This window comes from Rhinoderma darwinii, chromosome 9 (assembly GCF_050947455.1).
Source record: "Rhinoderma darwinii isolate aRhiDar2 chromosome 9, aRhiDar2.hap1, whole genome shotgun sequence".
NCBI classification, from domain to species: domain Eukaryota; kingdom Metazoa; phylum Chordata; class Amphibia; order Anura; family Rhinodermatidae; genus Rhinoderma; species Rhinoderma darwinii.
The window spans coordinates 50154043-50179913 of NC_134695.1; the positions used below are offsets into that span (position 1 = coordinate 50154043).

The 25871-nt window shown below is 42.4% G+C and overlaps 1 protein-coding gene across 2 annotated transcripts in view; it reads left to right on the forward strand.

Annotated features, from left to right (window-relative positions):
- Window positions 1-23521, forward strand: part of TOLLIP (toll interacting protein) — a 45317-nt gene extending 21796 nt beyond the window's left edge. The window contains exons 2-7 of one of the 2 annotated variants that reach the window (XM_075837637.1): window positions 5585-5734; window positions 7248-7430; window positions 8771-8923; window positions 10617-10707; window positions 15528-15548; window positions 20993-23521. In XM_075837637.1, the coding sequence (XP_075693752.1) occupies window positions 5585-5734; window positions 7248-7430; window positions 8771-8923; window positions 10617-10707; window positions 15528-15548; window positions 20993-21204 (810 nt within the window). In that variant the 3' untranslated portion in view covers window positions 21205-23521. The remainder of the gene's footprint in view (window positions 1-5584; window positions 5735-7247; window positions 7431-8770; window positions 8924-10616; window positions 10708-15527; window positions 15549-20992) is intronic. The other variant, XM_075837638.1, reaches the window with a different exon arrangement.
- Window positions 23522-25871: the final 2350 nt, after the last annotated feature.

Sequence of the window (25871 nt, forward strand, 5' to 3'; positions counted from 1 at the left end):
AGGCTCGTGCTTTGATAACACAGCGTCACCTACAAGTTGCAGTAAAATCGTGATATAACTATGACTCCTGCAGTGACTTCACAATGTCCCTATTTTTCAACCACTGCAAAAAATCCGACCATGACATCCTTTTTGTGAGATGTGGCACTTTTTTTTTTTTCCCCCATCGGGAAACCTTGAAGTCACTGTGGGAATCGCAGTCATACTGGAAATTTATAGTGACTTACGGGCTTCACCTTGAAGCTTTGGCTGGTAACCCTGCGTAGGTTTTCTGCTAAGAAGACACTTGCTGCAATGTCTAGAGATTGGCTCGAATTCTGGAGATGGGTCGTCGATCCGGGGATTATTCTGATTGTCATATTTGGTGTCGGGGAGGAATTTTTTCCCTAACATGAGGAAAATTCGATTTTTGCCGCCTTCTGAATTAAAGGGGTTTTACTATCCACAGGATATGTCAGATAGATGTGGGTCCCACCTCTGCTACGCTATTTCAATAAGTCCCATAGAACTGAATGGTAGTTATGGAAGCAGTATAGCTCGCATATTACACGCGGTTTCCGGAACTGCCATTCACTACTATGGGACTAACGACGAAAAGAGTGTAGCGTTTCCTTCTTCATGGTCGGAAATCACAGACTTCAGCCGCAACACAGAGCAGTAGAACAGGGGTTAGGGGCCCCCGTTCTACAGATGGGTCTGGGTCCCAGAGGTAGGACCCGCATCTATCTGGCATATGCTGTGGATATGTCATAAATGTCCCTGATGGGAAAACCCCTTTACACTGCAGGATTATTAGCTGACCCCGATCGACTTTTTTTTTTTTTTTGGTCTAGTGAAAACCATTTACTATTGTTGTGATTTATCAAGTTCTTTAGTTTGTAAAATGACGGCTATGTTCACATTCGCATTGAAACCGCTTTTCTTACTGTAAAAGCGTTGGGATCTGTCGATCCGACACTGCGTCCTCGTTCACATTATGAGCTAATTCCACGCCGCATATGTAAATAGAGGCGAATACTTTTGTGTTCCACGGTTTGTTAAACAATGGCCCAAATATGTTTAGGCCCTTAAAGAAACACCCCGGGCAAAACTAATACCCCGTGTTACACATTGTGCAGGTCCTGAGGGGGCGGGGCATGACACAAGGATTCTCTCATTGGAGTTCTCTGAATCTCTGTGTTCTGCTCCACCCCTCAGATCCTGCACTGGGCATAACGCCGTGTATCTGTGGAGTGTTCCTATAACTACATAAGCCGCAGCCAACAGATGACATCAATGGATCGGTCAGTGGGCTGATTTATCTGAATGTGATGAAATAAAATAGGATCTGTTTGGAGCAGACCAGTCTGGACTGACCAGGAGAAGACTCCACGACAAAGCGCACAAGATAGTGGACGTTATTCAGAGTTATACGTATTTTAGATATTTGAGCCAATTCTAAAGAAGCTCTAGATTGGTATTAAACGTCCTTAGATTATCACTTTTGATGTATAGCGGTCTCAATCGATGATCAAAACTAATGCTTCCCATTTAATTAGCTGCAATTACATTTACGTTGCTGAAGCCACAGTTATATTGCTGAGTCTATCAAAAAAGTGTGTGTACACAGCAGATCACTATAGTCTGTATCATGGCAGGTACGCTTTTACATTTTGCTGATCACGCCTGTAACTTTTCTACCTGTTGCTTTAAAGGGAACCTGTCAGTAGGTTGGGAGCCGCTGAACCAACAGCATGCCGTCATGCAGCTGGGGTCTAGTGTTCTATACCTGCCCGCGTCAAAATAGTAAAGTTACATCTTATGGTGAGGAGACTGGCGGCATTGCGCACATGAAGCGGAGGACCGACCGTACACCTCGCTTTACTGCACATGCGCATTGTACTGTCCTCGGCTTTATGTGCACGAGGCGCATGCGCCGATGCTGCTACCAATCTCATCTCAGGAAGTTTTAAGAAACTTTACTAACTATTCCCTAAATGTCTGTTTTTGAGGAAGGCTGGTTTGGAACACGAAACCCCAGCTCCACAACAGCCTTGTGGTAGTTTAGTGGCTCCAAACTTACTGACTGGTTCCCTTTGTGACTGCAGTTAACCCACTTACTAAGTCCAGGAATAGAAGATATGTGGAGCTGGTGGTGTCCTTACATTGGGAAGCTGCCTGTCTGTGATTTAGGGTACAAGGTGGGGACCAACGTTTCCTATTAATAATTTAGCGTCTCAATGTCCGGAAAGCACAGGGACCGCTAAAGTAGCTCCACACTATAGAGACCTTTCCTTATACCTCGGCTTCTGCAAGTATGATATTATAGGAATAGGATCTTGGAGTTCAGTTGTGGGACGGAAGACAATCTACTTAAAAACTGATGAAGCTGGGCACAAAGCGATAATCGTTCTCCATTCTGAGAGTGTAAACATAATGTGAACAGGGCTTTAATGGTGCAGTGTCTGGTTTTGCAGAATGAGAGTGACATCTGGTGGTAGGTTTGGGTATAGGTCATTTATTTATATCACTGCATTTTTGAATGGCGAATAATCATTTATGTTGTTAATAGAGTGCTGTACAGTTGTCCTCACTCACTGTCCCCAGTCGTGCTCGAAATCTAAATTCCCTTATTTTTGGAATAAGGTCGTAAACCACAGTACCTGAAGGAAACCTATGGAGATGTTGCTCTTGGTCTGATTCGAACCCAGGACTCTAGCGCTGCCAGGCAACAGTACTAACCGCTACCCATATAATCTACACTTGTGTAGGGTGCAGTCATACATGGCAAGTACTTGCCATGTATTTCCGCAGTGTAAAAATATGCTGCAAAAAAATGTACAATGTCATCCTATGGTAAAAATATTCTGCAACGGAGGAAATTGAGAAATCTGTCTGATTTGCAGAGTATTTTTTCATTAGACATTGTACAGTTTTTTACTCTACCGAAATACAAGGCAAAAACGCCACGTGTGTTCTGCACCCTTATAGAAGCCATTCGGGCATGCTCACATGTTGTATATTTGGGGTGGATTTTCAGGGTAGATTCTGCATAGACCCTCCACACCAAAAATACAATAAGTGAATGTACACAATCTAGCCCGGTTTGTCTGAGATTTCTTGTGGCGTAGGCCACAGCCAGTTCAAAACCGCATATTTAACCTGTTGCATTCGCTAATGTTGCACATCTGGTTGCTGTGAAAATGTTTGCCTACATAGCAATATAATGAAGTCCCGTAATGGAGTTTGACTTCCATCCACTTGTAGCGCTCTGCTATTTTAGCGATCACAGTGATCACATCAGGAAGGTTGTTATGTAGGTCATATAATGATCGGCTCTTTATTACTATACAACTGGTTATCTCTATGTTCCCACATTCTTCATGGTTGTAATGTAGCAAAAATTGCTAGGGACAATTAGATCCATAACATATTAATTATTAACCTGGGTTTATTCTGGGCTTAGTTGTCCAGTGGGTTTCCCTACACTGTGATCTTTGTATTGTATGCGTCCACGCTGTCAATCACGGAGGAGCTCCACCCACGCTGTCAATCACGGAGGAGCTCCGCCCATGCTGTCCATCACGGAGGAGCTCCGCCCACCCTGTCCATCACGGAGGAGCTCCGCCCACTTGTTGCCAGAGACCTTTAATTAAATGCAAGTTTTACTGAATCCTTTACATTTATTTGTAAAGACTCTGGTGGCCACTGCTGGAGAACGCAGCGCGAAGATGGATTTTTACTGATGGCAGTCAGCTTGATCCATTCAGTAGAATTCCAATCGAATCTGCGATCAGATTAGAATCTGTTATCTGTACTAGTCCAAAATCCCTTTCCAGCCACCAGGTTTTTTACATTTATCAAACTAGGCTTTTGGTATAGTGATACAGAGCTCCAGATCCTCTGCTCTATAACAGTGTGTGAGGAAAATCCTTAATACTGCAGCTATTTGTAGAATAAAGGTGCAGTCTGTCGGTAACCTTTAACATTTGGGTTTTGCCGCCGGTGGTTGTGCTTGTCCTGCAGGCCAATACTTGTGAGCGCTCCCCTGACTGCTCTACAGAGAATGCTGTCTGCTGAAGTGTACAAAGTGCAGTATCAGTCAGAAGTGGCGTCATTCTCTCCATCGCTCATAGTCCCCTCATCATGAGCAAGGAGGCAGCTGTGATTCACCACTGCTCAGCGCACATCGCCTGACGCACTTGATAACGGGCAGGGTAGGACTGACATTGTGCTGTCACTTCCCTCTTGTGGAGTCTGAGAATCTTTAACAAGCTTGTGTACGGGGTTCTATGGTTTGAGTCAAATAAGTAAATGGGTAGTTGCAATACCAGACACAACCCATGAACAAGAGTGGCGCTGTTCCTGTAAAAAAAACAAAAACCCAAACCATTTTTTCTGATCCATTTAAAGTGTACCTCCATTTGCGATCTCACAACCAACTATGTATCGTGCGGGGAGAGACACTACTGCACATACAAGGCCTGGAGAGTTTCCTGCACAAGTCTTATTCTAATTTTATAGGACCCGTGTACAAAAATCTCCACTGCAACCCCCCCCCCCCCTGATGTCAAGTCGTTGTGGGAGATCGCAACTGGAGGTACACTTTAAAGAGGCTCTGTCACCACATTATAAGTGTCCTATCTCCTACATAAGGAGAGATCGGCGCTGTAATGTAGGTGACAGTAATGCTTTTTATTACCGATTTTAGCTTTATGCTAATGAGTTTCTCAATGGACAACTGGGCGTGTTTTACTATTGACCAAGTAGGCGTTGTACAGGGGAGTGTATGACGCTGACCAATCAGCGTCATACACTTCTCTCCATTCATTTCCTCAGCACATAGGGATCCTGCTATCCTGCTAGATCCTTATGTGCTGTCTTATACGAACACATTAACGATACTGAAGTGTTTAGACAGTGAATAGACATTCCACGGGATGTCTCGTCACAATCTCTGCACTTCGTTAATGTTTCTGTGGTAGTTACAGCAGAGCAAGCGTAATCTCGCGAGGTTACGCTGTAGATGACAGGTTACAGCGAGATTACGCTTGCTCCCTGATTGGTCAGCGTCATACACTCCTCTGTACAACGCCCACTTCGTCAATCGTGTAAAACGCCCAGTTGTCCATTGAGAAAATCATTAGCATAAAGCTAAAATCGCTAATAAAGTGGTGAAAATAGATCTTTTTTTTTTTTTTTAATAAAAAGCACTGCTGTCATCTACATTACAGCGCCGATCTCCTTATGTAGGAGACAGGGCACTTATAATGTGGTGACAGAGCCGCTTTAAGGCTACATGCACACGTTGCGTAATTGCCGCACGTGATTCGCATCGTGTGCGTTTGACCTAAAGGATTAGTTTCAGCTCATGTTGTAGGGATCTTTTGTCCCTTTTGTGTGGAAAAACAATTTTCATGAAGTTCTAACAAACATTTTCTAGATGGTTCTACCATAAGTTTTGTGTTTGTTTTCTTGGTTCTCCTGCCTTTTAAAAGTTAGGTGCCTCAAGTGTTTTAATGGAAAATTTGGACAAAAAGAATATGTATATGAGAATCTACATGATATATGGTTAGTCAGACTCTGTGTCTTTTGTCCTTTGCAGGTTTTCATCGGTGAACTACCCCAAGACTTCCTGCGCATCACCCCCACCCATCAACAGCAGCAAATCCAGTTAGACGCCCAGGCGGCACAGCAGCTGCAGTACACTGGGGCAATGGGTACCATGGGCAGACTTAGCATCACAGTGGTGCAGGTTAGTCCTATTTAGCTTAGGTCTTGTACCTAATTTCTGTTTAAAAAGGAAATTTTTACGCCTGCGGACTCACTGAATGATCATTGTACGTGTCCTAGTTCCCTTTCACATGCCCAACCTGCAAAATATAGATGTCTTGGCAAATCAAATATCAATAAAAACTTAATGGGGATGTCCACCTTCTGACAACTGATGGCCTATCCACCGGATAGGTTATCAGTATGTCATCGGTGTGGGTCCGACACCCGGACCCTGCACCGATAAGCCGCTCCGGTGGCCTGCGGGCACCGGATGTTATGGCACATAATGCTATGTACGGAGCCCGGAAGCAGATGGCTCTGTATATAGCATAGCGGCCGTGCTGCAGAACTGCAGGTCCGCTCCTGTTCACTTGAATACAGTACTGCAGCTCGGCCGCTATTCTGTGGCTGGAGTCAACTGCTTCCGGCATGTATGTCGGGTGCACGGAGGCACCAGACCAGCTGATCTGTGCAGGGCATGGGTGTCGGACCCCCACAGATCATGTACTGATGACCTATCCGGTGGATAGGTCATCAGTTGTCAGAAGGTGGAAAACCCCTTTTAACTCCTTAATGACCACCCACCGTCTATTGACTGCAGGCGGTTCATGTCCTTAGTCTACAGCGACGTCTTTTGGTTTCACTGTAGAGGAGGCTGATTCGGACCCCAGCTGTTTAACCCTTTGATCGCCGTGGACCGTGACCGCGGCAGGATAAAAGGTAACTCCCCGCTTTGGTCTTGTCATCGGAAACCCGGTGACGTGATCAAACACCAGGGAATCCCTCGGCAGTCAACCCAGGGGACCTACAAAAGGACCCCAGGGCTGTCTGTCCAGTAAGCCTGCTGTTCGGGCACATTATGTGCTGCCCTAACAGCAGCCTGTGTCATAGTGACACAGTATGATGGATTCGCATACAAGAGTATGCAAATACATTACAAGTAAAAAATAAAGTTATCCCTGAATGGGATTAAGAAAAAGTAACAAAAATAAATAAATTAAAGTCATTATTTTGCATAAAATATATTTTATTGACCCTATACTAAATAAAACCAGAAAACCTACACATATGAGGTATCTAAACAACCGTAATAACCCGAAGAATTAATCTAACAGGTTTAGCGCGAAACGTGAATGGGATAAAAAATAAACAAGAAAAACGATGCAGAGAATTGCTTTTTCTTATATTCATGCCGTAAAAATAATTATTTTTTTTACCCCCAAGCTATGAAAAAAAATAATACAATTTCTCCCGCATGAAACAAGGCCTCATACGGGCACGTCCATGAAAAAAATAAAAAAAGTTATGGCTGCTGAAATGCAGAGGTAAAAACTGAAAATGCAGGTGGTCATTAGGACGTTTTCATGCCCGGTCATTAAGGGGTTAATAGTGGTGGCTAAATCCAGTTTCAAAACAATATTTAGTGGGTGCTGATCTATACAAATAATATTTGACTTGCATTTTATCTGTTCACACTTCCAAATTCTTTCCAGGCCAAGCTAGCAAAGAATTACGGTATGACTCGAATGGATCCTTACTGCAGGATACGTTTGGGATACGCAGTGTATGAGACTCCCACTGCACATAATGGAGCCAAAAACCCTCGATGGAACAAAGTTGTCCAGTGCACCATCCCGCCAGGAGTGGATTCTTTTTACCTGGAAATTTTTGATGAGGTTAGTAAGTAGAAAGACATTTTAAATAGTTCCATTTATCAGAAAACAACCACGGACTGCACCATTATGTTATGACATCTGTCACTAGGAAGCACTACTTAAAAATAGTGAATCTATGAGATGTATGAATCGATAGGACCTAGTGGGGGCTCCACTATTCCTTATATAAAATCTCTCTGTGCCGATTGTGTAGCCTAAAGGAACACCGCACTAAATGCAAACTAGGAGTCCCACCTCTCATTAAAGGGGTTTCCCATGAAGGACATTTATGGCATATCCATAGATTGTCATAAGTGTCAGATGCAGGTCCCACCTCTGGGACCTGCACCTCTCTCTAGAATGGGACCCCTAAACTTCGTTCCAGCTTTTGGTGCTCACGCTGCCTCCCGGCCACTTCCTGATTACATGGTCTGAGCTACGCTGTTTCCGTAACTCCTATAGTAGTGAATGGCAGTTACAGAAGCAGCGAGTTACGCCGTTTCTGTAACTCCCGACCATTAATCAGTATGTGGCCGGGAGGCAGCGTGAGCACAAAAAGCTAGATCTGGCCAAGAGCATTTTAAGCTTAGAACACGTCCATGAGGTGTGAAAATGCATAAATCTAGCCATCTTGGCACTTCCGCTGGGCAGAGTGGTCTCCGTGACAACATATAGATTACAAAAATGTACTTTGCCATGTAGTCACGTGTTGAGATCATGTCAGAGAAAATTAATCATTCCAGCTTTATATTGGAAATCAGACTGTGTTTGATTCAAATGAGTGTTAAAGTGGTTGTCCCAGAATCGAAAATGATCACCCATCCAAAGGATACGCGATAATTGTCTGATTTCTGGTGGCTCCACTGCTGAGAGCCCCACTGATCGCAGGAACGGGGGTCCCCTGGAGCTTGAATGGAGTGGTGGTTGAGCATGTGCCCGTCGCTTCACTAAATGTCTATGGGAATGACTGAAATCTTTGAGCAGTGTACTAGGCTGTTTCCGTCATTCTCATAGACTTTGCATGGAGCTGCAGGGCGCATGCTCGACCACCACTCCATTCAATGTCCTCCTCACTGCGGTCACGTGGTGAGGAGGGACAGGGGTCTCGGGACCCTGGTTCTCGCCATCATTGGGGCCTCTAGCGATCAGATAATTATCACGTATGCACAGGATAGGTAATAATTGTTGATTCTTGGAATCCTCCTTTAGGATTGTCAGTTGCTGAAATCTCTGAGGGTTTCAGACTCTATAAGGTGCTGCACTCACAGATTCCTCATATAAATGTCATTGGTCACTTTTGGCAGTGCTGCCCCTTTAACTGACGTTATACTGTCTTGCCCTCTGCATTTCCTTCTTCACAGAGAGCCTTCTCCATGGATGACCGCATAGCTTGGACGCATATTACCATCCCAGACACGCTGAAGGAGGGCAAAGTGGTGGATGAATGGTTCAGCTTAAGTGGAAGACAAGGAGACGACAAGGAAGGCATGATTAACTTAGTGATGTCTTACACGGTGAGAAGTGGAAAAGATGGTGATGCTCAGACCTGGGAAGTGTGGAGAGATCACTAGATACATATTAATGTCATGTTGTGGCAAAGAGACTGAATCCTGCGCTAACTACACATCCAACATTCACAGAATGTTTCCTGCCGCAGAGCATACATTGTCTGCAGTATATATATAACCTCTTCCGTACATCATAGTCTGTGTGAAAAGCCAAGACTCCGCCAAGGACTTTGTCTGAATCTGCCTTTTCATTTACTTGCATAGAATTTTCCCTTCGCTATGAATTACTGATAAGGCAGCAAGCGCACCGGTGGTAATGGTTATTTGGATCCTTTACTTGACAAAAATTTAACTTTTAATATATATATATATATATCAGACTAAATGGACTTGTAGGTTCTTTTCTGCCATCAGACTCTATGCAAGGCTGGGTACATTGATTCATGTAAGCACTCACACTTGACGAATGACCGTTTCTCTAATAAGAACCCTCTTCTTTGTGCTGATTGGTGGGCTGTGTGTCGACTCCTCAATAAGCGTCAATCTTTTCAGCATTGCCTTGAGGCTTACAGGAGTTTTATTAAAGGGAACCCGTCACTAGGTTTGGAGCCACTAATCCACCAGCATGCCGTTATACAGCTGGGGTTTAGCGCTCCAAACCGGCACACGTCAAAACTGGACATTTTGGCACCAGTTAGTAAAAGTACAAACCGCTTACCGAGAGTCTGCAGGATTAGTCCAGCGGCATTGTGCAGTGTACGATCTTCGACTTGACTCTTGGGGACTCATCTTGGTAAATGGTTAGTTCTTTCACTAACTAGTGCCGAAATGTCCGGTTTTGACTTGGCAAGTTTGGAAAGCTAAAACCCAGCTGCATAACGGCATTCTGGTAGATTAGTGGCTCCAAACCTAGTGTCGGGTTCCCATTTAAGTGTGAATAGAAAAATGTAGATAATTGGGACAGTTGCAGAAATGTATAAAACAAATCTGCCGCCTGTGAATTTACCCTAAGGGTTATTATGGTACAGATGAGTTGAGTTCCGTCAGGTTTTCATTGGCACGGACTGGCAGTATAGTGGGCTCTGCTGTGCTATTTTACCCAGTAAGTGTATGTTCACATGGTCAGGATTTTCAGTAGGTAAATCCACCGTGCATCTTGAAGATAATCTTCAGCAGATTGGCATACGGATCAGATGGATTAGCTCTATTGTAATTCAATGGTGCTAATCCGCAAGATTTTCAGCACCGAATCTGCGCCAATAACTACAATGTACTTTCATTATTACGCATGATTTTTTCCAGTGTGTGAATGGGGCACGAAATACAGAGTTTACATGCATTGCCGGTGGAATGCTAGTCGATTCTGTTATGATTTAGGCGTGGTATCATGAAGGGCCTACAATAAGTCAATGGGACCGGTCATAGATCCTTTAAAAATTTAACCCATGACGTCCGTGTCAACAGAGCCAAACATGCAAAAGCTGAAGTTTTGCATTTTTATTTATTTTCAGTTCTTTATATAGCTCTAACTTATTCAACAGCGCTCTACACCGTAAACACTCCCCTCCGCTCTTGTCTCTAAAGGAGCTCACAATCACATCTCTGTCTTCATTTGTCCTGTCGGTAAATAAGGTTACGGGTCAAATAAAAAAATAATTTATTTTCAAAGCCATTGCTGACTTCCTTCTCTTCTCTCTAGTCTCTGCCTGCAACAATGATGATGCAGCCCCAGCCGGTGGTGTTAATGCCCACAGTTTTCCAGCAAGGTGTCGGCTATGTACCCATTGCAGGTGAGTATTGTTGAATCCAGTAGATAATGTAATGATTTGTGCATTCAACAGGATGTGGCACGAGGTATGTTCTTCAAGAACCACTTCTATACGTTTGATTTCCAATCTTGGGAACACAGTATGAACTAGGAATCAGTTTGTAGGTGTTAAAGGTCTTCACGAAGGGTGATGAGCGTGATTCTCGTCCGTGTTCTGTGCGGTGAAACGCACCGCACACGGACCCATTGATTTCAGTTTTCACGCACCTAGTCGCATTAAAGTCAATGGGTGTGTAATAACCAGAGAGCACATGGACCGTGTTTCACGCTGTCTGTATTTCGCTCAATTACATTTAGAGAAAAAGGGCTTGCAAGTGCGTGAAAAACGCACGCAAATCGCACTGATGCAAAAACCCAAGCACACTGACAGATTTACGCGTGTAAATCTGTCACGCTCATGGGAATGTAGCCGAAGGGATTCTTGTCCATTTGCTAGAACAGAAGGTGGTTCTAGACTCCTATTTGGCCACAATCAGCCATTACTGGAGAGTGTTCCTGCCTTCTTTCCTCCTGTGGTCACTATGATGAGCTCTGATAATCTAATATGGAGAAACACATATATAAGGTACAAGGCTACGAAATGTGTGTAAATCCTAAACGTCATGGTGTCTGGGGAGAAGAATTGTAATACATCGGGTAAACGAAATATATTCTGCTGCCGCCACAGAGACTTGTAATATAACCATGTGCTAAAATAGTTTACTAATGGGGAGTCGTGTCTGATAACTAGAGTACAGATATCTAAAATACCTCCAGGGACAAACCGCATCTACAACTAGGAAAGTCATTTAGGCTGAGTTTTTAAAAAAAATATTTTTCCCAAAAACACTGCAGCCAGATGTTACTGAAAAGTCCATAGTAAAATCTGAGAAGGCCTGCATATACAGCATCCTCGTATGTAGTGGGTTTTTTTTCTAGGTCCGTGGCGGTTTTTCCGAAACGCAGCATGCTCTAGGTATGGCATAATTTTTTTTCCTTAACCCCTTAGTGACCACTAATACGCCTTTTTACGTCGGTCACTAATTGGGCTTTAGGCTAGGCTGACGCATTTTCACGTCAGCCTAGTCTAAGTCCTGCACGGGTCTCCCGTGCAGGCTGGAACCGGGGCTCAGCTGTCTGATGACAGCTGAGCTCCTGCTCCGACGCCCGCGATCGAAGTTTACTTTGATCGCAGCCGTTTAACCCGTTAAATGCCGCCGTCAATAGCGACCGCGGCATTTAACTTTGTTTACAGAGGGAGTGCGCTCCCTCTGTCACCCATCGGCGGCCCGCGAATGCAATCGAGGGTCTCCGATGGGGTGTCATGGCAGCCGGGGGCCTGATAAAAGCCCCCAGGTCTGCCCTGGACATATGCCTGTTAGGACGCGCCGGAGGCACGTCCTAACAGATTGCCTGTCAGATTTACACTGACAGGCAATAATGCTCTGGTATACGAAGTATACCAAAGCATTATAGCAGCGATCGGAAGATCGCACAGTAAAGTCCTCTAGTGGGACTAATAAAATCAGTCATCAAAGTGAAATAAAGATTATTAATAAAAAGTACAGTAAAAAAATCCATTTTTTTCCATAAAAAGTGGTTTTATTTAGTAAAAGTGTAAAAAAAAAAACAAAAAGTACACATATGTGGTATCGCCGCGACCGTAATGACTCCATTAATAAAGTTAATGTCATTTAAACCGCAAGGTGAACACCGTAAAAAAAAAAACGCAAAAAGCCATGGCGAAATTGCATTTTTTTTCCATTGCCCCCCAAAAAAGTCATAATAAAAATGAATCAAGTCCCATGCACCCCAAAACAGTAACAATCAAAACTACGTCTCGTCCCGCAGAAAACAAGCCCAAAAAATCACTACATTGATGGAAAAATAAAAAAATTACGGCTCTTGGAAAGACGATGCAAAAACAAATCATTTTAGTTCAAAAGTGTTTTTATTGTGCAAAAGTCGTAAAACATAAAAAAACCTCCACATATGTGGTATCGCCGTAATCGTACCGACCCATAGAATAAAGGTAACATGTTATTTACGTCGCATAGTGAACGGCGTCAATTTAAAAACGCATAGAACAATGGCGGAATTTCAGTTTTTTTTTTATAATCCCCCCCCCAAAAAGGTTAATAAAAGTTAATATAAAAATTATATGTACCCAAAAATGGTGCTATTAAAAAGCACAACTAATCCCGCAAAAAACAAGTCCTCATACAGCTATGTAGACGAAAAAATAAGAACGTTATAGCTCTTTGAATGCGACTAGAAAAACAAATAAAATAGCTTGGTCATTAGGGCTTAAAATGGGCTGGTCACTAAGGGGTTAAGGACATTATCTCAATCTGCAGCATGTTAATTTCTCTTACGAAAAACGCTGCGGAATTTTCGCACAAAAATTCCCCAGGATTTACACTAGCAAAATAAGGTGTCGGGTCAGATCCACACAACTTGGTGCATTTGATGCAGATTTAAAAAAAGACAAGAGTCCAGCAACCAAACATTTGCACGCCTGACCTTAGACCTTCGTTTACACACCGCGTATTTGTTGCAGATTATCGTTTGTGTGATTCACGCTACAAAGTGCAGTACAATGCAAGTCAATGGGGTTTAACAAAACTCCATTCATATGAAACGTACAAAATCGGCAGTGGATTGTGGGCATGCTGCGGATTCTTAGATCTACAGCATGCCCTACCTGTTGCAGATTTTTGCCATGCTTTTCACCTAGTACATGTAACACATGCGCATTAAGTTGCAAATTTTGGTCTGGATTTTCAAGCTTCTTCCGTGATGTGTACAATGTGGTTCTATGACAACTGATATAACCTCTTCTGCTGAGAGAGATGGCATTTTATTTTTTGCTGGTTTAACATGGCCGTATGCCACCCTGTGTAGGCTCCGCATCATGTGGTCACACAGGGCCTTTCGGATGAAGCAGCTTTGCTGTGTCTGTAATTCCTCCTTGTTTAGGTCCTGTTCACATCACGCTTATGCTCCCCACCTAGCGTGTTCGCTTGAATATAAAATATAGGTATTTAAACGTATTTCTCAGCATATCCATTGACTTTAATGGACCAAATGTAGTTTAACCCCTTCCCGCCGCAGCCCTTTTTCAGATTTTCATTTTCGTTTTTTCCTCCCCACTTTCCAAAAGCCATAACGTCTTTATTTTTCCGTCAATATAGTACTATGAGGGCTTGATTTTTGTGGGACAAGTTGTAGTTTTTCGTAGCACCATTTACTTTGCCATACTTTCGCCGTACTAGGAAACGGGCAAAAATTTTTATTTGGGGTAGAAAATGAAAAAAAAACAGCGGCGACTCCATGGTTTTTTGAGCGCCGTTTTTACACAATTCACTGTGCAATTAAAACAAAACTTTAACTTTATTCTGTGGGTCAATACGATTACGGCGATACCAAATATGTGTCGTTTTTTTTCTATATTTTACTACTTTTACAAGTAAAAACCTAAGTGTAAAAAAGAATTTATTTTGTGTCGCCAAATTCCGGGAGCCGTAACTTTTTTTATTTTTCCGTCGATTAAGTGGTATGAAGGCTTATTCTTTGCGGGATAAGCTGTAGTTTTTAATAATACCATTTTGGGGTACATGCGACGGTTTGATCACTTTTTATTTCATTTTTTGTGGGACATTAGGTGACCAAAAAATAGAGATTCTGGCGTTTACTATTTTTTTTTTTTTTTTTTTTTTTTTTTTACGGCGTTCACCGTGCGGGTTAAATAAGGATATATTGTAATAGTTCAGACTTTTACGGACGCGGCGATACCAATTATGTTTGTTTATTTATTTATTTTTCTATGCTCTAGGGGGGAAATGGGAAAAGGTTTTTTTTTGTTTTTTTTTTAACTTTTAATATATATTTTTTTTTTTTACACGACTTCAACCAGCGATCTGGAATGTAGGCAACTATTAAGCCCCCAGGCAGCCATAGCAACCATCGCCCGTAATAGCCCCCCCCCCCCGTGATTGCGTTTCGGGGGGGGCGCGATGAGCTGATAGAGGGGGTCAACGAGTTAAACGAGCGGGATTGCGCTCGAGCGCGATGCCGCTCGTTACTCTGACTCTGAAATGTCGGCTGTAACAAACAGCCGACACCCGCATTGTATGGAGCGGGTTCACTCCGTGAGCCCGCTCCACACTTCTCCTACCCGACTTTGGCGTATGGATACGTCAAATGTCGGGAAGAGGTTAAAAGAATATATTTAAGTCTGTTTGACCGCCATTTACGTCGGCATGTTATTTATGGAGGCTGGAAGGGCATAGTCTGCCGTGCAATTCTATTCGCTAAAGAAACCGTATACTCGACATGTAGTTTTTTTCTTAGTTTTTTTTACATTATAGTTCAGGCTTGACACAATCCTAATGCTTTTACGTTAAACCTCTATGTTTTAATGCCTTTCTTGTAGAAGAAAAGTCAAATGTTTTAACGTAAATGCGTTCGAATGGCATACTTTGGTCTACATTTTAATCGTATACGTTAAATGTAGACTTAAAACGTGATGTGAACAGGGCCTTATACCGTCGAAGAAGAAGACTACTGCTCACAAGCTGCTGGTGATCTACAGCGGACTTCTGGGTGCACTGACTGGCATGATCAGTTGGCATGTAATCATTTTCAGGCATACTAGTCTTTTTGGTCTCCTACTATGGCTTATTGTTTGTTATTCTTACTTGTTACTATATATATATGTATGTTCAGATTGTATTTTATCTAGTACATTAACGTTGTCTCCACTTGCTCATTTCTATCTCTATGGCATCCACATCCACCCAGGACTTGATTACTCGTCTCTGGGTAAGTTTGTATAGCTCACTGCATGATGTATTCTCATTATCCATGAAGCAGTGGTGTTTGCTTGTATCACACTAAATAACACTCGATGTTGATGCAGTGGTTACCATTATGAGCGGTCACTTTCGATAAGTTTATAGCAAAAATCGCTAAAACCCCAAAAGTCATATCACACATACTTCATAGATAATATATCCAACTTCAGAACCAGCATTTGTACTATTTGTGTTTAATCTGCATGAAAGGAGCCAGTGTGCCACCAAAATATTGTGTCTGGCTCCAGGCATCTGTGTAGTGTGAGAAGCCGGCTACCGGCCCAGTTTAACTTTCTGCCCTCATCGTCTACATCCGTTTTTGTTTTCTATCTGGTTTCCTATTGAATGAGATTTATTTGCACATGTACATGCCTAAAAATATATATCCATAGTTTCTAAAAAAAACAAAAACATTCAAAGTAATTCTTGTTCTAGTTTTGTAGGACTGCATCAAAAACTAAAAAGTCTGTTATACATATGCACTTATACGTGTATATCCAACCTAACAGATCCCTTTATTATCCAAAAGTATGCTGGCAATAAGAAAATATAAAATATTCAACTGTTAGATGCCCAAATTTGACACTTTTGACAACTAAACTCCAATCTGTATATGGGTACTTTAAAGGAACGCTAAACTTAGAAGTCAATGATAAAGGTAATAAGTCAATAAACTTGTCGGTCGATTTCCATGTTCCTAACACAATGTAGAAATCCTTCCTGGAAGATGGTAGATTAATATTCAGCCTGTTCACCTTTGCATGCATTTTTAGGTCCACAGTCCGTTAAGAGATTGGACAGTAACCAACGCAGACCTATTGCCACTTGCCCGGTTTAGGGTGGACTGTGACATGGCAGTGTAGACCGGGGAATGGGGAGTCAGGGTAGACTTTGGTACAGGCTCGTAGTAATAAGCAGACAAGCTGGTCAAGAAAAAATGTGTAAAATATGTCGGTGTTACCATCTTCCCCCTGGCGGGGTCTTAAAGGAACACTAAATATACAAAGTACACAAAAATGTTTTAAAATATCTCAGCCCCCCCCCCCCTTAATCCCCTTCATTCCTTTGATCTTGTTTTGTCTTGTTGCAATCAATACTGAGAGATATATATATATATATATATATATAGAGAATTATTCTCTGTCTTCCAGGAGATCAACCATTTCCCCCCCTCCTCACAAACCTGGGTCTTGCTGTAAGACAACTGGCTGCAGCAGGAGTTTCCCCTCACCCTCTGTCTGCAGTAAGACCAACATATCTTTAAACCCCACCTCCTTTACTAAGCACCACGGTTGAAATAAATCATTAAATAATTAACCCCTGTTTTCTGTACAGGATTTCTACAAGACTGTTTGTTTACTTGTTTCGGGACATGCAGAATATCTTGCAGGCTGGCAAACAGTTTGAGCAAGCTTATCACCTGTCTAATTTTAGCATTAATTTCTAGGTTTAGTGTTCCTTCAATTATGTTGGAGAGCTCCTGGAGAGAAAAAGAGCTCCACTAACTGATCAGAAGCATCTGAGGATAGGCTAGTAAATAGGGATGAGGGAGAGGCCTGAGCTGGAGAGCTAATGATGAGGGTCAGGGATTAAAGGGCCGAGTAAAAAGCATGAAGAATGCGGATCTATATACCGTGTGTACAGTGGGGAGACAAAACTGATGACCACTCCCTTTTAGGTGGAAGCGGGGGTCTTGAATGTGATCAGAGAGGAATGTGTCTCAGATCTGCCACACAGACCGTCTAGGAGTAGAGATTCGTCAAGACTCCAGGACTATGATACATTACAGAGGAATGCATTTAAAGAGGCTCTGTCACCAGATTTTGCAACCCCTATCTGCTATTGCAGCAGATAGGCGCTGCAATGTAGATTACAGGAACGTTTTTATTTTTAAAAAACGAACATTTTTGGCCAAGTTATGACCATTTTCGTATTTATGCAAATGAGGCTTGCAAAAGTACAACTGGGCGTGTTGAAAAGTAAAAGTACAAGTGGGCGTGTATTATGTGCGTACATCGGGGCGTGTTTACTACTTTTACTAGCTGGGCGTTCTGATGAGAAGTATCATCCACTTCTCTTCAGAACGCCCAGCTTCTGGCAGTGCAGATCTGTGACGTCACTCACAGGTCCTGCATCGTGTCGGCCACATCGGCACCTGAGGCTACAGATGATTCTGCAGCAGCATCAGCATTTGTAGGTAAGTAGCTACATCGACTTACCTGCAAACGCCGATGCTGCTGCAGAATCATCTGTAGCCTCTGGTGCCGATGTGTCCTCGCTCGTCTGACACGATGCAGGACCTGTGAGTGACGACACAGAGTGATCTCTCGAGAACACGCCTGTGTCTGCACTGCCAGAAGCTGGGCGTTGTGAAGAGAAGTGGATGATACTTCTATGCACAACGCCCAGCTAGTAAAAGTAGTAAACACGCCCCGATGTACGCACATAATACACGCCCAGTTGTACTTTTACTTTTCAACACGCCCAGTTGTACTTTTGCAAGCCTCATTTGCATAAATACGAAAATGGTCATAACTTGGCCAAAAATGCTCGTTTTTTACAAATAAAAACGTTACTGTAATCTACATTGCAGCGCCGATCTGCTGCAATAGCAGATAGGGGTTGCAAAATCTGGTGACAGCCTCTTTAAGCATGCAGAAGACTGGGGGTATAATGAGACCACAAGATATTTCTAATGGAAGAGGAAATCAACCTGGGAGGCCCATCGTGTCGTATGAGGATATAGCCCATGCGACAATACGTGCGGGCAGGAATAAAACCTGCAATCCCTATCAGAGGGATGGTGAAGCCTTTATAGTGTTGCGCAGTTGTAAGAAACCGCCGTTGCTGGCACTATAAGCCTGGAATCACACATGCAATTTTTGTTTTCTGATGCAGTTTTGTGCAAACTTTTTGGATCCAAAAATCAGGAAAAGTATAAAGGGAAGAATATGTTTCCTCCATTGCTGTGTGGTGATACATTGTAAGATTGATATCCTGACACATCTGTACAGTTCCCTGGACTAGGGGGAAGGCTGTGTCAGTCAGGAAGACAGAAACATGTCCCTGGTTAGGAGCATATGCAGTAATAATGGTACACCCATGGCCTCCAATAGATAGGGACAGAATGATATGACGGGGTAACTGGATTCTCCACGGTCAGGAAAGAGGAAATATGAGAGGAGAAAAAAAATTGTAGCAGGAGAACTGCAGCAGAAACTGGGTGTAATCTAATTGGGGACCAGCGTGCAAGATAATTCCCCTGCCATGGGGGTATGGTAGGCGGGCACATGATATGCTATGATTTTACATTAAATCAACTCTGGCGACTTTTAAATGATAATTTTCTTAAGCAAATGACCCAAAGTGATAATTTCCAACTGCTATTCAACCTTATGTTTGTAGGGGGCTGATGGAAGGCTACAGTTTAGGCTACCAGGATTTTTTTGTAGTCTGTAACCATGGATACGCATAGTAAATATATACACAAACCATTTGCAAAAGTCGCTTTATTATTTATATGGCATTGGAACAATGTACACTTTAGGCTCTGTTCACATCACGTTAGAGCCCTACATTAGATGTATACGTCAAGAGAATCTCCAGACCTATACCTCCAAAGTATCTCGCTGTGTAGGCATATCCTGGGTTACATCGCTAATAGGCAAAAAACATTGCAAATAATTAAAAAAATTATAAAAACCAAAGTTTTCTACTACACAGTGCGCTGTTTAATCATCTAATCTTCATCTGTGTGGTGTCATACGTCTCGTACTTTATACAGTATCCGCCCCATCCACATGTGATTGCAGAACACCTATGTGACAAAAATATTTATGGTAGGGATAATGCCATGGAGAAAAACAAAAATAATAATGGGGTGTTACGGAGTCCTTTTCATATGTGTTTAAAATGTAACTAAACCTTCAACAAACTTCTGACATGTCATAGTGACATGTCAGAAGTTTTGATCGGTGGGGATCAGAGCACTGAGACCCCCACTGATCGCTCTGGTGAGCGCTGAGCCGCTTGGTTTCTGATCGGCTTTTCTCAAAGTCGATGTAGCGGTGTACGGACACAATAGAAAGTCTACGGACCTGTACACCGTTACATCGGCTTTCCGAAAAAAGCGGGTCAGAAACTAAGCGGCTCAGCGCTCACCATCATCGTGATCTCCGTGCCCACCGGTCGAAATTTCTGACGTCACTATGACCTGTCAGAAGTTTGAAGGTTTAGTTACACTTTAAAACGCATATAAAAACGACATGCGTTTTAGTGGCTTTTTTTTATTTTGTGCCATTTTTTACTTTTTGGATCCAAAAAGAAGGAAAAGTATAAAGGGAAGATTGTGTTTTCCTGGAGTTGTTGGAATTCTATAGATATGCCTACAGGAAAAAAAAATCGTCATACCTGGAGCATGCGGCATTTTTATCAAAATGCCACTGACCCCAAAAATGCTACAAAAATACAAAATGATGTGTATGTAGATATTACAATATTTTACTATATGTTTTTGAACAGAAAAAACGCAGCTAAATAACAACTGCCAGTGAAATTGTGTGTGCGTCTGCGTCCGTCCGGCCTTAAGGGTTTTCCCATCTTCGATATGTATAGAGACCTGGTTAGGTGGGTGTCCCTCCTATTGGGAGAACTGGGGTCCCCTGGTTTGATATGGGAGTCAGACTTTTCTAGGCATAGAATGTATGAAGAGGTCACTCCTATAAACTTTAATGGAGAATGCCATGGACATATGTGCAGCCACCTCTGTATTCATTTTCCGTCTGGATGTGGCAACCTCCTAACCTTGTTGAACAAGGTCAGGGAACCCCCGGAGCCTCCACCTATTAGACATGGGAAATAACCCTTTAAGCAGTGAGTAGGAAACAACAAGATTTTTCCTCTAACCATTTCCTGACTGTCTTCAGTGGTCCCAAACCTCACCTCAATATGTGTGTTTAGAATGAGGTCAAATGGACTATGGCGTAGCGGTCCCTGTTCCATTCTGACATCCCTGTTCTATAGACAGTATTTCTAGTTCTACTCTTGGGATATCTTTTTAAATTAATTTTCCTTTCTTTTTTTTTTCTTTTAAAAGCAGTGCGTTATATATAAAACTACTTTGCCATGTAATGTAGAAAGCCTCCTCCAGGAGTGACCGGTTTGAAGATGGTGCTTTGTTGTTTTTCGTTAGGAATTTGAGGACTGTCACAGCTAATAACTAATCTTATTTTAGTGGAGCATTCTTGGTTTGCTAGAAACTTCTATGGAATAAAAGTTTCTGTTTTTTGTTATCCTTTTTTGACATATCTGAATCAAACTAAAGTCTAATCGCCTGATGAATCCTTGAGTAGTATCTTTAAAGAGAATATATTCTGAGAAGTAATAACCAAGACTTCTTTGTTCCTCCTCTAGGTATGCCTACCGTCTACAACCCTGGAATGCCAATGACTTTACCACAACCTGCCATAAATCCACACCACCAAACACAAGAAGAAGACCTAAAAGCCCTCATAGATATGTTTCCAGGCATAGACCAAGAAGTCATTAAATCTGTTCTAGAGGAACACCGAGGCAACCGAGAAGCTGCCGTCAACTCCATACTCCAGATGACCGAAGACTCTTAGTGACCATCTCTATGCGATTTTTCCTTTCCCTGCCAGTGTCCTATTTGACTTGCCAAGATGGAATCTCTTTTGATCTTTTTCCTAGACTCGTGAATTTTATGTTTTGGCTGTTCATTGTGAGGTCTGTCAATCTTCTCAACCACTAAGAGATTTGTGGATTCCACTACATTATAATTAACCCTACAGTACTCGTGTACTTCAGGTAGCTCCTAAGCCTATTATACAGCTATTTAAAATAAGAATGAATGGTAATATTATATTTTCAGAACTCTAAGAAGATTGCCCTGCCTATGTGGCGTGTAACCTATTTGTGCTTTAGTCCAAATCAATATAATATGGCTGAAGTCTGCCAAAAGACTTAAAGTTTAGCTATACTTTCATAAAACTTTTGATATGCCATAGTGACATGTCAGAAGCTTTGATCGGTGGGGGTCTGAGCACTGAGACCCCCACCGATCTCTAAAACTAAGCGGCAAAAACCCTCAGGTGATCGCTTCTGATCGGCGAAGGAAAGCCAAACAATTGGTGTACAGACTTAGAATTTTTATTGAGCCCATACGCCACCCCCTTGGCTTTCTGAGATAAGCCGAGCAGAAACTAATCTGCACAGCGCTCACCTGAGTTTTTCTGCCGCTCGTTTTAGCGATTGGTGGGGGTCTCCGTGCTCGGACCACCACCAATCAAAACTTCACATGTCACTATAATATGTCAACATTTTTATGAAAGTATAGGTACACTTTAATGTGCTCTACCCACCCATGGGTTAATGCAGTGCTACATGCCCCAGTGGCTTATCTGTACTGGTATCAACGGTTCAAAAGTATCTAGAAAAATTAATAAAGTTAAGGTTTTTAATCAAGGTAATCACGTTTGATATCCTTGATATATTTGGTAATATCTAGAGGATAATCACACAATTTTTTTTTCTTTCCAGCAGGAGAATCCCATGTCATTCTGTATATGCAGCAGGCTGGGCATACCACTATGCAAAAGCTAAATATAAAAAGAATCCAAACTTGTTCAAGCAAAGTAGCCCTCTTACATAAAATTCTGCAATTCTTGACAATTTTCAGAGAAATCATTGACAATCTAAAGTTTATTGTGGCCTCCAGACAATCCCGTCACCTCTGCCGTTCGAAGGACCAACGATCAGGTTTTTACTTGTCTGATCCTTTCGGTGCTTCTTTAGCTAAATCTAGCTGGATGTGTCTGGCAGCTGCTCGTCTCCCACAACTATTAATGTCAAATCTGCATGTGTATTGGGTAGTCGTGGGTCTTGGATCCAATCTGGTCTTTGAACGAGCCCTTAGGGCCCTATCACACCGGCCAATTATCAGGCAAACGAGCGTTCATAAAACGCTCGTTCCCGATAATTACCAAAGATCGGCTGATTGAATTGTTTACACAGCCTAAAATATTATCGTTGGCAGCACATCTCCCTGTCTTTGGGGATGAGCGATCGGAGTAACGAGCAATCGTCACCATACTAGCTCCTTGTGAAAGGAGCAAACCAGCGAAGATCAACGAGATGTCTCGTGGGTCGGTGCTTGCTTACACGGCCCTCCCCGGGTCCTGTAATAGGGCCTTAACACTAATTCAGCAGTCACAAATAGAAATGTGTGAGGGCCTTTTCACACATGGCGGTCATATTGCAGCAAAGAAAAATTAAGACCGCATTGTGTAAATAGAGCATTAACCTACCGATATCTCTACATGTGTGCTGTTACAGAATAAACCTCCCACGTAACATATAACGTTCTTCTGATCGGAGAGAAATTTTTTTTCTCTAAAACTAAATTAAACTTTCCATGCGTCTTTGCTCCTGATCTTGTTCTTTGGGGAGAGGAGGGGGAAGAATCTGCTGATAATCGAATGCATATGAGTCAGCCGACCTCTCTAAGCGTTGAGTCTCAGGTATGGCCATTTTTTATTAGTAACCGTGAATTAAAGTTCGTCTCATGAGACCTGGGCCAACTGACGGAATAACTTGTTCCATTGTGTGTAGGTAATCCACATAAAGGGGTATTTCCATCAAAAACATTTATGACATATCCACAGGATATGTCAGATGCAGGTCCCACCTCTGGGACCTGCGCCTATCTTAAGGACGGGGCCTCTTAAACCCTGTTCTGCTCTGTGTTGTGGCTGAAGCGTGTGATTCCTGACCATGAATTAGGAAATAGCGTAGCTCGCTGAGGTATGCAGTTTCCGTAAGTCCCATAGAACTGAATGGTAGTTACGGAAACCACATAGCTCGCATTCTACGCTGCTTCTGTAACTGCCATTCACTGCTATCGGAGTTACGGAAACGGCATACCTCAGCAAGTTACACTGTTTCCGTAATTCATGGTCGGGAATCACGCGCTTCAGCAGGACCTAGGGGGCCCGTTCTACAGATAGGTGTGGGACCTGCACATCCCTGACATTTGACACATCCTGTGAATATGTCAAATGTCTCGGGAAAACCCCTTTAAATTAGTTTTTTTTTTTTTTTTTTTAGAAACTAACCCCGATGTTGTTTTTAGGGCACCCTCTTTTATAGGCAAGAATGGCTTAGAACAGCTCTTGCTCTGTGTATCCATCCATTTCATGGTGTGCCAATAGATTGAATGGCCGGAATACAATGCTACAATTTCCCTGCAGAGGAAATGTATTGCCTGACATGGCTTCCCCTGGCAATAACAGCTGATCACCAGGAGTTAAGGCCCGTTTACATGGGCCATTAATTGGGAACACTGGTTTGTCGGCTGATTACATAATTAATTCAGGCTATAAAATCATGGTTGTCATCAGCACATCTCCCTGTGTAAACCGAGGACGTACTGCCAACAATGATGCAAGCCAATGGGGACTTCAATCTGCCCATGTAAACCCACCTTTTAGAGAAGCCGGCTTCTATTTGAGTATTTAGTATTGTTGGGACCCTGTCACTTCTGGTCGTGTAAATGACGGTTACCACTTAACGACCTAGACAATTATCGTGTGTTTTTTTTTTTCTTTTTACATTTTCATCGCTTGTAGATTTAACCGTTGACCATTCACTTAGAATGGTTTTACACAGGTAGATTTTCATGCGGTTATCGTGGATCGGCAATCGTTCGCTCCCTTTACATAGAGCAATGATCGAGAGTATGGGAACGAAGGATCGTTATTGCGATCATTCGTCCCCATGCATTTTGCGTCTCGTCGGCAGCACGTCGACCCTGTTTACATGGGGAGATTTGCTGCCGACAAATGATCATTTTTTTTTAGGCAGCATAAAAGATCCGATCAGCTGACAAATAAGAGTTTGCTCGTTTGTCGACTGATCGCTGCCATGTTTACACAGGCCAATGATCGGGAACAAGTGTTCGAAAGTGCGCTCGTTTGCCTGATCATCGGCCCTCGTAAAAGTGTTAAATGTTCGTTGTTACGATTGCATGCTCATTTTCATTTTGCAAATACTTTATGCTTTTTATGTGCTTAGCAGGAGCTGGTGTCTGATTCTTCAATCTGTTTATTTCTAATGAAGAGGATCTCTTTCTAAATGTTTGTATACAGCAGTAAGAGAAGGTTGTGATAAGTCCTGAAAATAACCTTGGGCAATTCTGACTTGCCTGAAAACTTGAGTAATCTTAGACAGACTAGTTGCTGGGGACATGTTGCCTGACTACTCAATTAAAGTCTGTGGTTGTTAGGCAATGAATCCATAGCAACCAGACTTCGATATGACAAACAGGAAAGCAAAGAAGGTAAATAGCTGCTTGGCAGAATTCACATCCTACCATTCTCATCTTAGTCTGTGGTATAAATCAGATTTTTCTTAAAAGTAAGTTTGTAGTTCCTCTTTAAGCCACCAAATGGGGATCATTTATCAAAATAGTCTAAAGATCTGGCCTTCTTGCCCCTGGAAACCAATCATAGGGCATCGTTCATTGAGATCAGGCAACAGTGACAATGATATTCTCCATGCAGTCCTTTCATACCCCAAAAATAAATATTTTACAGGCTTTGCAGCTTTATTTGACGTGTTCTTGTATTTCATTACTAAGACTAATAATAGTACCAATGTTCTTTGAGGTTTGCCCAACCCACCCCTCTATTTAAGTAACGGTGTTGTGCCAAGAGTGTGTGAGACATGATTATCGGCAATCAATTGCGATAATAAAGTAAAATCAATAAATGTACTATTTTTAGTATAAAATTTCATAACATTTTTATTATTTTTCTGCTTAGAATCAAGCTTTTCTAGTGTTGCTGGTTCCTGGCAGGGAATATACTTATGGTAGCTCGGTTCTTTTGCCATTGCGTAATTGCAGAGATGGTTTTGTCCAGGGAATTTGTATATAAAGATTTCCCCTTTAAGATTGTATATTGGGATGCACATTGTTTGCTTAAAAATAGGGGGACACGAGAACGATCAATATATTGTAATGTAAGTAATATCTAGCGATGTTAACATTAGGGCAGCCTTAGTCATCACAAGTTCTTATGTTTGTCAGTGAACTGCTTAATGTTTTCACACCCATCACCCCAATACCAGATTAGGAATTGTGCGTAATGGTGAAATGATCTCATGTACATGTTGTGGAAATTGAGTCCATCTTCATCAGGATTGAGGAGGTCTTCTGGACTAATGATAATGATGGTGAACGTGGAACTCATGCCCAAAAAAATATTCTTCACGT